Below are 14,656 nucleotides of genomic sequence, written 5' to 3' on the forward strand. Positions count from 1 at the left end.
AGACAGGAGGCCTCTAGCGTGCTTTTGGTCTGATGGGGTGGAGGGCAGGGGGGGCTGGACTGGGTTATCTGCATGCCTTGTTGTCTGAGGTGACCAAGATAAAGAGTCATCTTTTTAATACAAGCTCTGCTTCATTCTGCATTTTGACTGCTTTGTGTTTTTGTCTGCAGTCCCCACCCAAAGGTGCCACCATCCCCTACCGTCCCAAACCTGCCTCTGCACCTATCATTTTTGCAGGTGGCCAGGTAAGAGCAGACACCATTTTGGCTTCAGCTGGAAACCACACCGTCCTGGCCCAGCCTCAGCCAGCGCCTGTTAGTTTTCAACTTTTACTCTTTCTTGCCTGGTATAGTATTGGTGTGCTTTGTCAACTTTGTGTGCTTACAGTTTGCAGGACAGGAGAACACTGCATTGTAAACTTTACACAAAATTGTGACCATCTGTTATTTTACCAAGATTTGACATTAACTTCTGTAATTAAGAAAAGTTTGCCCTTCTGCAGATTGAGAGGTGTCCAGATCAGGAGCTCATTGAGTGGGGCAGCCCTGCTTATCATAGCGGTTGGGGGTTTTTTTCTTAACTTGCAGCTTCACTAGCAGTATAAGCGGTTTTGTCAATTTTCAGAGATGGTGAAACAGCAGGACATTTCTGCTCATGAAAAGCATAATTTTTCTCTCATAGTTTTTATACTTTTTGGGACCAAATAGTGCGTTTTAAAGTAAGGATTTACACACACGTAATTTCCACTGCTTGCAGTCCCCCGGGACCAAGTAGCAATGGAATTCCGAGGTGGCTGGAACTACTTACATGCAAGTGAAGACCTTCCCAACCGTGGCTTGGAACAGCCTGATTGATAACACAAGAACAGCATTCCTGTTTCTTTTTTATGTAAGGAAGTTTTGATGATTCCCCCTTCACCTTAAGCTATATCAGGCAGGGTTCTCATCTGCCTTTAAAAACCCACGTGCAATGTGGTTCTTCTGTGTCTTTTAGTAATGTCTGAAATGGGTCTGCAGCATGTGGCAGAGGCATAGCAGGAATGCTCTGTCACCATCCACTGCAGGGGGAATTCAGCTTTCACCGAAGAGCCAGTGATGAACACAGCTGATAAATACCCTAAAAACACCCTGGGAGGGTCACAAGGGGACCTGTGTAGCCACCAGGCTACGAGCAGTGGTGGAGGAGTGAGATACTTACTGCAAGCCATGCCCAACTCAAGGGGAAATTGACCCCATAAACCCAGCCCAGAAGAAGGCAGACATCTCTCTAGTGAGGATTAACATGTGTAAAGCCTCTCTGGCAGTAAGGCACCCCCACCCAGCCAAATCTTTTCCCCAAGGTGATGCCAAGGCCCCTTTTTAAGCAGTTACCCAATTACTCACATGCATGGTGGAACATCTGCAGGCAGCTGCCCCCTCCCTCCACATCAGCCCATCCCAGGTCATCACCCTGTCACAGGGTGTGGGCTGATGGCACAGACTGTGTCCCACCTCAGGCAATTTGGAGATGGTATGAGAAGCTGAACATGGAGTTCCTGGTGGGGCTGAGGGCCCAAGGTGCTGCTAGCATTGTTGGTGTGATGACCTGTGCCACCACAATCTGCTGGTGTATAAGGAAGCTCCTGCACTTCTCAAGCATATGCCAAAATGCTTCTTACAGCCCTTATCATGAACTTTCTCTGATTTTTTTTTGTCTCAGAGTTTTACCTTCTACTCTGTAATGATTAATTCTGATGTATATCCAGATTTTCATAACCTGGATGTAGTAGCTTTCATCATGCTCGAGCCTACTACTCTTACTTGTGGTCAAAATAAGAAATCTGCTTCTTTAGTGAGCAAAGCTGAATCGAAATGTAAAATAATGTGCCAGAAACTGGTCTATGACTGAAAGTTCAGAATAATTTACTCCATAAGTCTACACTGCAGTGCTTTCCTTTAAGAAATGTGTATGTGTATATATATACACAGCAGCCCATTCTGCCAGTGTTGTAATTGCCACTGCCTTCAAAGACCATCTCTGTATGTCATCAGTCAAAAGTATTGAAACTGTTTGCTAGAGGGTGCTGAGCAGTTTGTATAAATAATTGAATGTGTCCTATTTTCAGGTCTAATAGCTCTTGGCATCTTCAGTTTTATCAGTTAAAAAAAGTGTTCTCACTTTTCTAATGCAACCATGTTGATGTGAGAAAGAGTGTAAGAGGCAGACACCTTCTGTGTGCTTTGAATTTCTGTGCGCTCTGACTAAGCAGACTTTTTAAGAAAATGATTAAGGTGTGTTTGGACACCAGTATGGAAAGACACTTTAACCAGGCTTTATAAGTGGAAATTAATACCAAAAATAAAATTTTATCAGCACTGTTAATTCCATTCAACCTTTCAGCTAAGCTATCAGAAGTTATTTTTCTCTTCTAAATTACATCATGGCTGTCTTGAAAGGATTTTGGTTTTTTAACACTTAGTAAAATAAGTAACATTAGCAAAATATAATCTCTAGTTTCCCATAAAAGTTGGGGTTCTTCCACTTTAAGTATTGCTTTTAATTCTCTTGTGCTTCTTCGATACTGCATTGTATAACAAAACTAAAAGGAAACGGAACACTGCTCTCCTCTGCCCCTGTTACTTAGCATGTGCGGTGGTTAAATTGGAAATTTCTACCCCGTGTGCTACATTGGTGTTTAAATGGGTACTCAGAGGGTGCAGCTTTGCTTTGTGTCTCTTACCAGTAGGATGGTCTAAATTGAGGGAGATGTGCAGACCAGGTCATCCCTGCTGTTACTTAGGTCAGTAGGAAAGTTGCCCTTGACTTTGATGGAAGCAGATCCATAGCCCATGTGCTCAGTGGAACATTACAGGACAGATGTCTCAGTAGCCTCTAATCAGGCTTGTGCTTAGCAAGCCCCAGCCCTCAGTCCCAAAACTACATGGTTTCCCTGAGAAGGGGTAAAGCAGACAGAGACTGTTTTTTCAAGCTAAATCAATCAAATGATCTTTTGGCAGCCTAAGAAATTAAAACCTCTCTCATTTTTTTTTGAAAGAAAATTCAAGGCCCATCTTCTCTATTCTGATTTGTTGGTTTTTGTGGACTACCAAGCAACCAAGTAAACCTGGTCCGAGCACTGAATGTTTGTTATTTTTGTTACTTCTCCAGTTTGTTTGCTTCCTCGTATGTATACACGGAAGGATGAGGGAGCAGCATGATGAGGGAAGGGGTGACTTCTGTTAGGTTTTCTGGTGACTTTTTTGTGATGGATTCCTGCTGGTTTGCAGACCACTGCTTGGAAAAAGCCATTAAAAGATGCTCTCAGCTGGGTTTGAAGTATGGCTGAGACCAGAAAGGACACCTGTGATCCAGCACAGAGGTTCAGACACCAAAGCGTGGTTTCCAAACCCACTGTTTGCTCGTGGACCCGCTGTAACCTCTCTGAAGGTGCTCCTGCGCTTGGCTGAGCACAGAGCCCCCACTCAGTTTGTCCTCATTTGGTAACACAGTTAAACAAGTTTTGCTTGCTTGAATACATGTTTCCTTTAGACCCCCTGATGGGGGCAATCATTTGTTTCTGTGGACTGAAACCTTTTCTTGTGGTATATAACCCATGAGTGATGCCCATCCCCTATAGATGCACGTGAATACGTTGGCCCATGAACCTCCCATTGAGCCTGGTGCACACACTTCTCCCTGAAAACTGCTCTTGTGCATGATGGTTGCCAGATTATGGCCTGGCTTTGTAATTAATTCAAAAACTAAATGAAATGTTTCTTCTCCAGAAGGGGAATTCTGCTGCAGAAATGTGCATCATGCAGTTGAGACATTAAAGGTTTTAATATCTGAACTCCATTAAATGGATTGTTTTATCATTTGCAGAGGATTCATTACTTTCTAAAGGCCTTTTGTCAAATAAGCATTTTGCAAACTAAGCTAATCAGCTCAGTTCCTGTTTATAATTCTCCCACTACAAATATTTATGTTATAATTTGTCTTTCTGCATTCCTGCCTGTCTAAGCACAAGCACATTAAAATTTTTCTGGCGTGCCATTCCTTTCACACATAATAGAAAATCATAAACCCTCTGGAGTTTGTTTTTTGTAGGCTGCTGCAGAGACGTGAACAGGACCAGCAGGAGGGACAAAGGGCTGTGCTAACTGGTGCCAGGCATGCCACCATATCCTCCTCATTCATGTGCTTCTGTGCCCCCACATCTCACCCCAGCGCTGCCAGAAATGACACCAGAAACTATACCCCTTGCACTGCTCTTGTGGTGCAGAGTGGCTGGATTTGGAGGGAGGATATTTGGCTTGTTGGGGAAGATGAGACCACCCACCATGCTGGGGGTCTCCATGATGCTCCTGTCTCCAAACTGACCTGCTGGCCCTGTGCCCAGGCACTGCAGGACAGGCTACCATCAGCACACATGCTCAGGTACCCACTGGCACGGCAGCCTGGGCATGAACTCCGGGAGGTGCCCCAGGGCACACTGTTGCTGGCACTTGGCATCTGTGGCTGTTGGCAGCCAGAGGAGGTGGTTCAGAGCTGACTGGTGTGTGGCCCTGCACACATGTGGCAGTCTGGAGGTAGAGGAGATGGCAGGGCATCCCCTGAGCAGGTCTGTCCTCACTGTGCCCCTTGCCGCTGTGGCATCAGCATCTCCCTACGTGCACTGGTGTCATTGGGCAGATGGAGTAGCAAGGAGGGGAAGTGACCACCCCCTGTGCTCCTTGACCCCCTCAGTGTCCTCAGCTCTTCTCCAGGCAGAGAGAGCTGGACTAAAGAGAGGTCCTGAGGGCCAAGATCATCAGAGCTTGGGCAGCGGCGTTCGGCATCCTCTGCTTGCAGGGCGTACACAGGCAGCCTGACAGAGACCTTTCTGCACCATGCCGAGCATTATCAAGCAGCACAAGACAATTAAACCTCACTCAGCGTGGAAAGCAATGCAGGTGGCATTTGCTGGGGTGGGGGGCCAGGAGAAGCTTTTCTAATGAGAACAGGAATGCTGCTTGTCCCACCTGACTAACCTGTGTCTTAACTGTGCTTGTTGTTTCCAGGCGTTCACGATTCAGGGGCAGTATGCCATCCCTCATCCAGACGTGAGTCCAGCACATGTAAATTACTCCCTTTTTGTTCCTCTCCCTCTTATTTGTTCTGGGCAGCATTTGCTTTCTACAGTTAGCAATAAAGACACGGCCTAAGGACACCTTTCCTGACCAACACACTGTATAGCCAAGTGTTAGCCCAGCTGCATCTCCTACCTTGTGCAATAATTGCTAGAAAGTACAATGGCCCAGGAACAAATGACAGTTATCTTGGTCTTTTTTGCATGTGATATATTTGAGTTCTTTTAATATGTAATTCTACAATAATTAGTTAATATTAACAATAGCCATTACATGTAATAACAGTAGAGATGTCATTTATAACCAGTTTGTTTTTTTTTTCTCTACGGTAGATTAGAATGAATGATTAAACCTTTTATTTTCAATATAATTTTAATTAATCCAGTTTTAGAATACGTAAGACGGTTTCTCTGCTCTGAAATAATTCCATTTGATTGGTTAGTTCTAATTTCCCATCCTGCCCTGCAGTTGACCAAGCTTCACCAGTTGGCTATGCAGCATCCCCCCTTTACTCCCCTTGGGCAGACCACCCCTGGTTTCCCTGGTACGTACCCATGACCCCCTGGGGATGTCCTTCTTCTTAACAGCTTTGTTTCCTGTGGTCATTACATCATTTTAATAATAAATGTGGTCAATGACCAGCAATCCTTCTGTTTTTACACATTAATCTCTCTTCTTCCCTCCCGTACCTCTGTTACAGTTCCTTTCATCATTACTAAAACGTGCTTTGTTTGTTACTTTTATTAATCACAACTGCTTCATTTGTGCCCTTGGCTAAAAGCCCTGAGTTTCTTCTGTTCAGTCCTCTCAAAGTTATTGTGGACCATACAGTATGTACCAGTTGGTTCCGAGGGAAGTGCTTGGACAAACTTGTTGTCCATGCTTTGGTAACATGGATCAGAGAGAAGCAAACATGGGAAAACAGCTTGTACTCCTGGCACAGAAACACCAGTTAAAGAAACTACGGCATGCTGAAAGTTGAATTCTTGTAGAGCCATATGTCTTGAGAGCATCTGTAATCATCACTGCTGGGACAAGTGCCTTACTTCCTGCAAGATAATGCAGATATAGCTACAAAATGCAATGGAAATTTAGTTAAGGACTTAAATTTTGCTCCATACTTAATAAAACTGAGGCTGGATTCTTGGTTCAAGAGTGAGAAGTCACTTAACCCTGCAAATAAACATTTTTACTGTGCTTCACAACATACATGCTTAGCATCTAAAAACTTCACAGAACAGAAGTGTATCTCTACTGGTACATGCTTTGTATGGCAAATAACATTTTATCACGTACATCACAAATTCTGTGAGCAACTTGATTATTTGATATCAGTGTGAAATAAGCTTATGCAACTCATAATTGAATGTAAACATAAAATGTAGGTGAGTCACTTTTTACAGAATATTTACTTTTCGTGTATTCTAGTTGGAAATTAGTATTTTTGGCATGTCTTTTCAGATAATACAATAAATACCAAAAAAAGAGAAAAGAAGAGAAAAGATTCATGACATCAAAACAAACTTTTGTTTCTTCGTGATGTATCTGATAAAATATGTACAAGTAATACTAAATTGCCTTTTCCTAGCTTTGTATTTTCCTTTTTCTTGTCATTAACATCCTGCTCCTTAATCTTTCCCTGGTTATATTTGTGAGATGTATGTTTCTGTAGTGTTACTGTGTGTTAGAGCAGTAATTCCATTTTTCCTGAGCATTTCCTTTTGTCCACCCAATTTACAAACAAATGTATGCAGCTTAGAGTACTTTGTCCATTTCCCTTCCAAAATTACCCTTCCCAACATTTCTTCAGCAACTAATCCCACATATAATTTCCAAATTTTCTTAGGTTAATTCCTTCGTCCTTATTTTAATTTTTTAAATTATTTTTCATAAATATGTATTTTGTTCTGCTAATTGTTCATTTGACATCCACTTTAATTTTCCATGTTCTAGAACTCCTAGTAGACAGGTCCAATTTCAGCCATCCGTTAATTTCTCAACTGATGTGTTTAGAACAAGCTTCAGAGACTATTTTTAGAGCAAACCCTTCATTTTCTAGAAGCTTTTTATGATGACTCTGTGGAATCTCATGTGACATTTGTTGCTTTGGTGGGTTAAAGGTTAATTAAAATAAGACTCATTTAAAATTAGTCCAGCCCTCTGAGTTTTGCATCCTTTGCTTTCTTTTCTGTTTCACTAGCAGTTCTCTATTGTTCTTTGCTCCTTTCTTTTCTCTTTTTTCTTTTCTCTCCTTTCTGTATGTGTCCTTCTTTAAAATTTCATTTGTTGTGTCTTGCCCTTCTTGCAAACAGCTGGCGTAACATTTTCCCTCTGTCCCCTGAATAGGACTGGATGCCACTACTCCAACCAGTTCCCATGAACTTACTATTCCCAATGATGTAAGTGGACCAATAGTCCGTATCTCTTTCTCTTCTCTCGCTCCTCTGCCACCAGAGGGGACACCTCTAATCTTTGGCTGATCTGCAAGCACCAGCCCCAGAATAAACTGTGCAGCACTCAGTCTGTGGGGAGGGGTGCGAGGGGTTGGTGAAATGCTGGATGGAAGCAGCAGGAATCACTCTCCCCTCTCATGCCCCATGGTGACAGCTCCACAGGGCTTCACTGGCCTCACATAAGCCTGTGTTCCCAAAATTCATCTCTCAGGTGACACTGGCGTGGGTGTTCTCATCAGAGGGGCCAGAGGGGGTGGAAGAATGTGCAGCCCTGTGCTGTGTGTTGGGCTGGAGTCCTCTGTGCCCATCTCCACTGAACCCTGCACTTACCTGAGACTGTATTTTTCCTGAGCAAAAAAGCTACTTTGGATAGGTAAAGGTGCAGTATAAGGGTTTATTTAAAAAACAAGGGCTAGAAATGTTCCTGCTCCAGCAACTCTGGGTCATCTGTGATCAACAGGCCCAGTGTCCATGAGCAACATGGTGCTGAATCTTAAAACAGCTACTCAAAATGCCCAGCTGATATGTTGGGCGTCACATAAAAATGCCTTCCCCTTTTATTCAATTTCATTGCAGACAGGATTGGGGTCTTTGTTCAGTTTTCATTACAAATGAGTCACTTGGAAAATGGAAGTTTTTCCCTCCAGTAAAAAAAGCTTTCAAGCATGAGTGGGATCACAAATAGCAATTATATTACTTAAGAGATATTTACAATATTGTGCAAGCCCTATTAAACTCAGTGGCGATGATTTACAGTAAGAAAAAGATATAGAATCACAAAGAAGTGGAGTTGTGAGTGCTGTGATTTCTTAAGCTTTCTGTTACATATAAAATGCCCTCCTGATTTATCAGTTCCTGCTTTACAACCCAATTTATTTTAGGTTGAGAATTTTTTAGGAGCACCCTCTTTATCCTTACAGCACAAGTTTCTTAATCTCACTTTCAGGCAAATGTTGTTCTTGCCATCAGAGATGTAAATCCAAGGTCACTCTTCTGACTTACTTTCTTTCAGGGCTCATAGCAGAGAAAGAGAGGGAGAAAGTTGGGCCTGGGTCCTGTAGTGCACTAGAAATTTTTAAAAACCATCAGTTTCTCATCCATGAGGTGTGAAATGCTCAGCTCAGCACTGTTGGCGAAGAGCAAACACGAATCTGCGCGGTGCCTCTCACAGGAGGCTTTTCTGGCTACACGGTGTGTTCTTGCTGTTGTTGCTAAAGGAGCAAAGCCGAGGCCAAAATGGGGTTAGGCTTAGGAAGAGCCTGCAGAGGCTCTGCAGGTGGTGAGAGGGAGTTCTTATGTTTCTGTGGTGTCAAGGTGTGCAGTAGAGGACCGGAAGGTTGGCGCTGCCCGCCTGAGCTCTCTGTGCTCCCGTCTGTGTGTGCACACCCAGGGTTGCAGAGCAGAGGGAAGAACGGGCTCTTGTCCTATCAGCAATCAGGAGCTGCTCGGGAATTTTGCAGGTGCCTTCCCTGGGGTCTCCCAGTGTGACCATGCATACTAGTGTCCCATGTCCCCATCACAGCTGCACTAGGGCTGCTCTCCAGGCAGCCCAGTGCCAAAAATGTATTTCTTTCTATCAACAGTGGCCAGCAGGATCAGGGCAGTGATTGTCCCTCCGTGCTTGGCTCTGGTGAAGCTGCACCTCAAATCCTGTGTTCAGTTTTGGGCCCCACAGTTGAGGAAAGACACTGAAGTGCTGGAGCGAGTCCAGAGAAGGGCAGTGGAGCTGGTAAAGGGTCTGAGCACAAGTCCCATGAGGAGCTGCTGATGGAGCTGGGGGTGTTTAGCTTGGAGAGAGGAGGCTCAGGAGGGACCTCATTGCTCTCTGTAACTGCTTGAAAGGAGACTGTAGGCAGGTGGGGGTTGGTCTCCCAAGTAAGTGATAGGAAAAGAGGAAATGGCCTCAGGATGTTGCACCAGGGGAGCTTTAGATTGGATATTAGGAGAAATTTCTTCACTGAAGGGTTGGTCAGACATTGGAACAGCCTGTCCAGGGAAGTGGTGGAATCATCATGCCTGGAAGTGTTCAAAAGGACATTGTGGATGTGATACTTGAAAACTTGGTTTAGGTGGTGCTGGGTTAATCACTGGGCTCTGTGATCTTAGAGGTCTTTTAGAACCTTAATGATTCAAAGAGAAATGAGGGTATGGGGGAGATGGAGAGATATGAGTCAGAGAGGGTGGGAAGGCACCAGCACCATCAGTCAGATGCTGTGTGTGGAGGGAGGTCAGGGTGGGAGAGGCAGCAGCAGCTGTGCAGCAAAGCCTGCATGGGCAATTTGACTTTGCTTTCCCAATAAGCATCTCCTAGTCCCAGTTTTGATGGACGATCTGTCAGTGTGGGACAGTGATTGTTTATCTGGCCGAAGGTGAAGGAAGCTGCAGGCTCTGGCATGGAGCTGCAGTGCAGCCCTGAAGCTGCACATGGTTTGTCCCCTGCCTGCTCCAACTCCAGGGATTGCATTAGTTCCACAGCTTTCTTATCATATGTGCTTATCTGTGTAAAAGTCCAGCACGCATGAGAAGACCATGGGACTTGCAAATACCTACGTGCTTTGCAGCTATCAGAGAAGCCAGTGTATATCTACATGTGCTACAACATACCTTTTAAAACCAGAATAATCATAAACACATAAAGCCAAAGCCTCAGTAAGAATCTGCTGGAGAAAAATCAGATATAAAGACAATAAGGAGCTGAGAGTTTAGCCTAGTCTACAGCAGATAGCTATTAATAGCCATTTACAAGTTATGTAGCTTCGTATTAAATTTTCCTCACTCCCTCTGGCATTTTAGGCAGTGACAGAATTTTTTGTTATTAATAATTTCTGTAACAACATCATGCTGCTTTCTTCATACAATATGCTGACAATGGCAGTTAACCTGTTGCTCAATAACAGAGAGATACTGGAGAATAAAAAAAAATACGTTTCACAGAAAGTTATTTTCCACATGTTAAAAGCTGAGGCTTCCTCTCCAAATAATGAATTCAGAAGATTTGCCTTTCTAGGTTTTTTCATAACTTCTGTGTAACTCCAAAAATAGAACAGAGAGGACACTTTTCCCAGTCCATCTCAGAACTCACTTTGGTCCTTATCTAGTATCTCATTTTGCTCATCAAAGCCTCTTACAGGGGCATTTGGTTGCCTTTCTTTCCTTGCTGGCATCTTGTCTGTCCTTCCACTGCTGCCCAAGTTATACAGTAGAAGTGTGTTTCACCTAAATCCCAGAACAAAGTGGCATAAACAGGTCCTTAAAAGAATCTTAAAAGAAACAAGACATAGCATCCTTGGGTGTAGATAACAGATGTCTTAAGATTTCATGAGTCAATAGCCCAAAATGTTCATTGAGAGTAAACGAAGAAACCCAATAATAATTTAAAAATCTGTCTCATTAAAAACAATATTTTGCATTATGTGAAAGAGACAGGGACAAGCAACAGGAAAGCAACTTACCCCTCAGGAAGCACCAAGAACATTTTAAGGCAGCTGTAAATCTGATCAGTACTCTGTAGAAACAGAAGTGTCAATCCATCCCAGATGGATATGGCAGACTTGAAGAACTGCCTTTATTTCCCTATGGTGCCTTAAATACTTCCCTGCAAATGAGTGGGACCTACATGTGCAAAATGTTCTCAGAGCAGCCCACATGTTTTCTGTTTTCTGTATGGCTCATTGCAAAGTCTGTGCATCATTATAGTCTAGATTTTGCATTGTCATGGCAAGGAAATTTCTTAACATTATTATTGTTTTGGTCTTAAGAGATGCAGAGTATTTAAGCATCTTTTTCCAGGCCCTGCTGCAAGTCTGTAAAGAACTGTAATCCTGCCTCAGGAGATATTTCTCCCTATAGAGTACTCTGCCCCAGACCTTCTGGTTAAAAAACACAAAACGAACCAACCCAAACCTGAAATTAAGAGTTTCAGCCTGTATCTTTCTGAAAAGAGATTGAAGAGTCTCATTCATGACGAGCACCTGCTTGCTCAGCTAATGCAGAGGCTTTGCCAAAGCAAATGGACTTGCTCTGTGTTGGCAGCGGAGAGCCAGGGGGAACCATGAAGACCTGTGGACTGGTGTGGTCAACCCCTCTGCTCCTGACAGCAGATACCAAGTTGCAGAGGCTAATTGCTGGCCCTTTTTACAAGCACTACATTATAAGAAAGGAAGCTGATTCTTTTTTACCTGTGTGTAAAATCTCCATGCCACTTCCTGTGGCAGTCAGTGCTCTGCAGGATTGAACTCTTTTATTAGACTCTGTCAGTGCTTTAGCATTACAGGAAAATTTTATATATATATGTGTATATATATATGTAAAGAATTTCTATTTAGCATTATGGGGAAGATAAAAAAAATGGAAGAGAGGTACCTGAACCAGAAATGCCATAGCATATTGGGAGAAACTATCGACATCAGGAGTTTGGGGTGGGAGGAATTATAGCAGATCTTTGAGTCCCATCCTTTAAGAGTCCAGAGCTCCTGACCCAGTCCTATTTCCCTTTGTGCCAGCAGAACTTTACTGAAGAACAGAGTAAAGCTAGAAAAAGGCAAAAAGCAGAACGTGTGTTTTAGGGTTGGTTTGTTTGGAGTTTTTTGGCACAAGGAGAAATGAGGTACATTGAGGTAGGGGAAGATGGAGGTGGTGTAGAGAAAGTGGAAAGGGAACCATTTTTACCTGGTGCTCACAGATAAAGAATCAGCTGAAATTTTGGGGTGTACAACCAAATAGTGATACTTAGACACAACACATCAGCAAGCTCTGCAAGTCACTGCCATGGCCCTTGGACAGCGAAAGGAGAAACAGGTTCATAAAGAAATTATCAAACAGATGGGCTATGGAGCAGAGATAGCAGCTGCTGCTCACAGGGTCTGTAAGCCTTAGGTGGGAATTTGAAATACTGGTGGAAACTTTATTTTGTATCTCACACTGGGGTTTTTTTGGGTTTGGTTTTTTTTTTGTAAGGGTGGGCTACTGCCACAGTCAGAGACAGACTACTGGGCTTGATGCACATCTGATGTGAGCTCTTCTAGCCAAGTCTTGAGAGAGTCAAAATATATATGCATGTACATACTATGTGTGTGTGTATGTACATACATGTGTATGATAGATACTTATAGTACAAGTATGCAAAGAATCACTGAATGGGTCTGTTTGAAGGGACCACATTGGGTCATCTGGTCCACCCTCCCTGCTCCAGCAGGGTCATCCTAGAGCACATGGCACAGGATTGTATCCAGATGGTTTGTGAATATCTTCAGTGAGGGAGACTCCACACCCTCTTTTGGCAACCTGTTCCAGTGCTCGGTCACCCCCACAGTAAAGCAGTTCTTCCTCTTATTCAGGTAGAACTTCCTGTGCATCATTTTTTGCCCATTGCCTCTTGTCCTACTGCTCAGCACCACTGAGCAGAGCCTGGATCCACCCTCTTGGTGCCCTTCCTTCAGATACTCACAGACATTGATGAGGTCCCCTCTCAGTTGTCTCTTCTCAAGGCTGGACAGGCCAAGTTCCCTCAGCCTTTCTTCAGGAACTCTCTGTCTCTCCTGTCCTGAGGAGCCCAGAACTGGACACAGCACTCCAGACACGGCCTCACCAGGGCTGAGTAGAGGGGGAGGATGACTTCACTTGATGTGGGGGCGGTGTTATTTATTCCTCATGCTCCCCAGGATCTCATTGTCCTTCTAGGCCCCAAGGGCACACTCCTGGCTCATGGACACCTTGTTGTCCACCAAGACCTCCAGGTCCTTCTCCACGGAGTTGCTTTCCAGGGTCAGCCCCCACCTTTGTTGAATTTCCGAAGGTTCCTCTCTGCCCATCTCTCCACCCTGTCGAGGTCCCTCTGTGCAGCTCTCTGGGGTATTGGCCACTCCTCACAGCTTTGTGTCATCATGGAACTTGCTGAGGAAGCCTCTGCCCCTTCATCTGAGTCACTGATGAACAAGTTAAGCAATACTGGGCCCAGTATTGAGCCTTGGAGGGCACTACAAATGACAGGCCTCCAACTGGACCCTGTGCCACTGATGATTATATTTATTAGTAAGTGTAGTATTAGACTACAGTGTATAGTAGGCTTGGTAGTCTGTGGTAGGTTTGGCTTCTCTCCCCAAATGGGCCAGAGGTGTTTGGATGCAGTTTGACATGGCTTCATCTCAGAGCAAGACATCTGAGGCAAGTGTCTTTATGTTAAACCAAATGCCCAAAACCAAATGTTCCTTGAACTTCTTCAACAACACATCAGCTCTTGAATACTCAGGTACTGCTCAAATTTCAGTGTAAGTAACACGTAACGTGAAAGGCATCCCAGAGAGAGCCCCAGCCCCCAGCACTGCTGTCCTTCCTGCATGGCAGATGGAGTAGTGTGTTCTGCACAAGCCACAGCCCATGTCATGGCTTGCAGAGGGTGTCCAAACAGCCTGTTGTCACAGCAGTGAAGGGTAACTTTGGAGAGCTTCTGGCCAAAGGTTACCAAACGTCTCCTCCAGACACCAGCATCACCAGTGTCCTTGACCAGTGTGGACTCAATCCTCACTACCTAACTCAAAGTCAGCTAGGAGATGGCACATTCTTTGCACTGACCCACCTGGATGACAAGCTGGGCATCACTGGAGGACCCCCAGCATGTACAAGTGGCAGTTTCCTGAGTGACCCAGCAGGTGCCTTCTCTGCCTGTGCTCTGGTGCTCTCCTCTCCTACGCCACCCTCACTCCCTGCAGACCATGGAGGCCAGAGAGATTGAGGCATCGGCAGCAGAGGCTTAGGGGTCCCTGTGCTGCCCACAGGTAGCCAGTGCAGGCACACTGGTGTGCACACAGACAGGCCAGAAGCTCACATCAGTCCTCTGCACTGGCATGTGTAGTCACACACTAAGAGAGATCCGTGGGATAAGGCCAGCAAGGCCCCCTGTTGTAGCAGGATGGGAAACCCTGTGTGCATTTCCTGCCACCCCATTTTTTCCCCTCGTGGTTGCTCCTCTTGTGCTCGTCACAGCTTGGTCTTTGTTTCAGCTACCTGGGTATCCACTTTGGCTTTTTGTTTGTCCCCGAGTGTGAAGCAAGGATTGCGTTGGGAGATTTTCTTCTTTTGATAAAATGTCTGGACAAT

General features: G+C 44.5%; 1 protein-coding gene across 1 annotated transcript in view; it reads left to right on the top strand.

Annotated features, from left to right (window-relative positions):
* Positions 1-14,656, top strand: part of LOC309572123 (poly(rC)-binding protein 3-like) — a gene marked incomplete at its 3' end in the record, with an annotated part of 129,118 nt that overhangs the window by 107,260 nt on the left and 7,202 nt on the right. Inside the window, exons 8-11 of the mRNA XM_082280140.1 lie at positions 171-314; positions 5,040-5,081; positions 5,577-5,652; positions 7,455-7,507. Of these exons, the coding sequence (XP_082136266.1) occupies positions 171-314; positions 5,040-5,081; positions 5,577-5,652; positions 7,455-7,507 (315 nt within the window). The remainder of the gene's footprint in view (positions 1-170; positions 315-5,039; positions 5,082-5,576; positions 5,653-7,454; positions 7,508-14,656) is intronic.

This window comes from Coloeus monedula (genome assembly GCF_965178545.1).
Source record: "Coloeus monedula genome assembly, chromosome: 1".
In the NCBI taxonomy this organism is placed as follows: domain Eukaryota; kingdom Metazoa; phylum Chordata; class Aves; order Passeriformes; family Corvidae; genus Coloeus; species Coloeus monedula.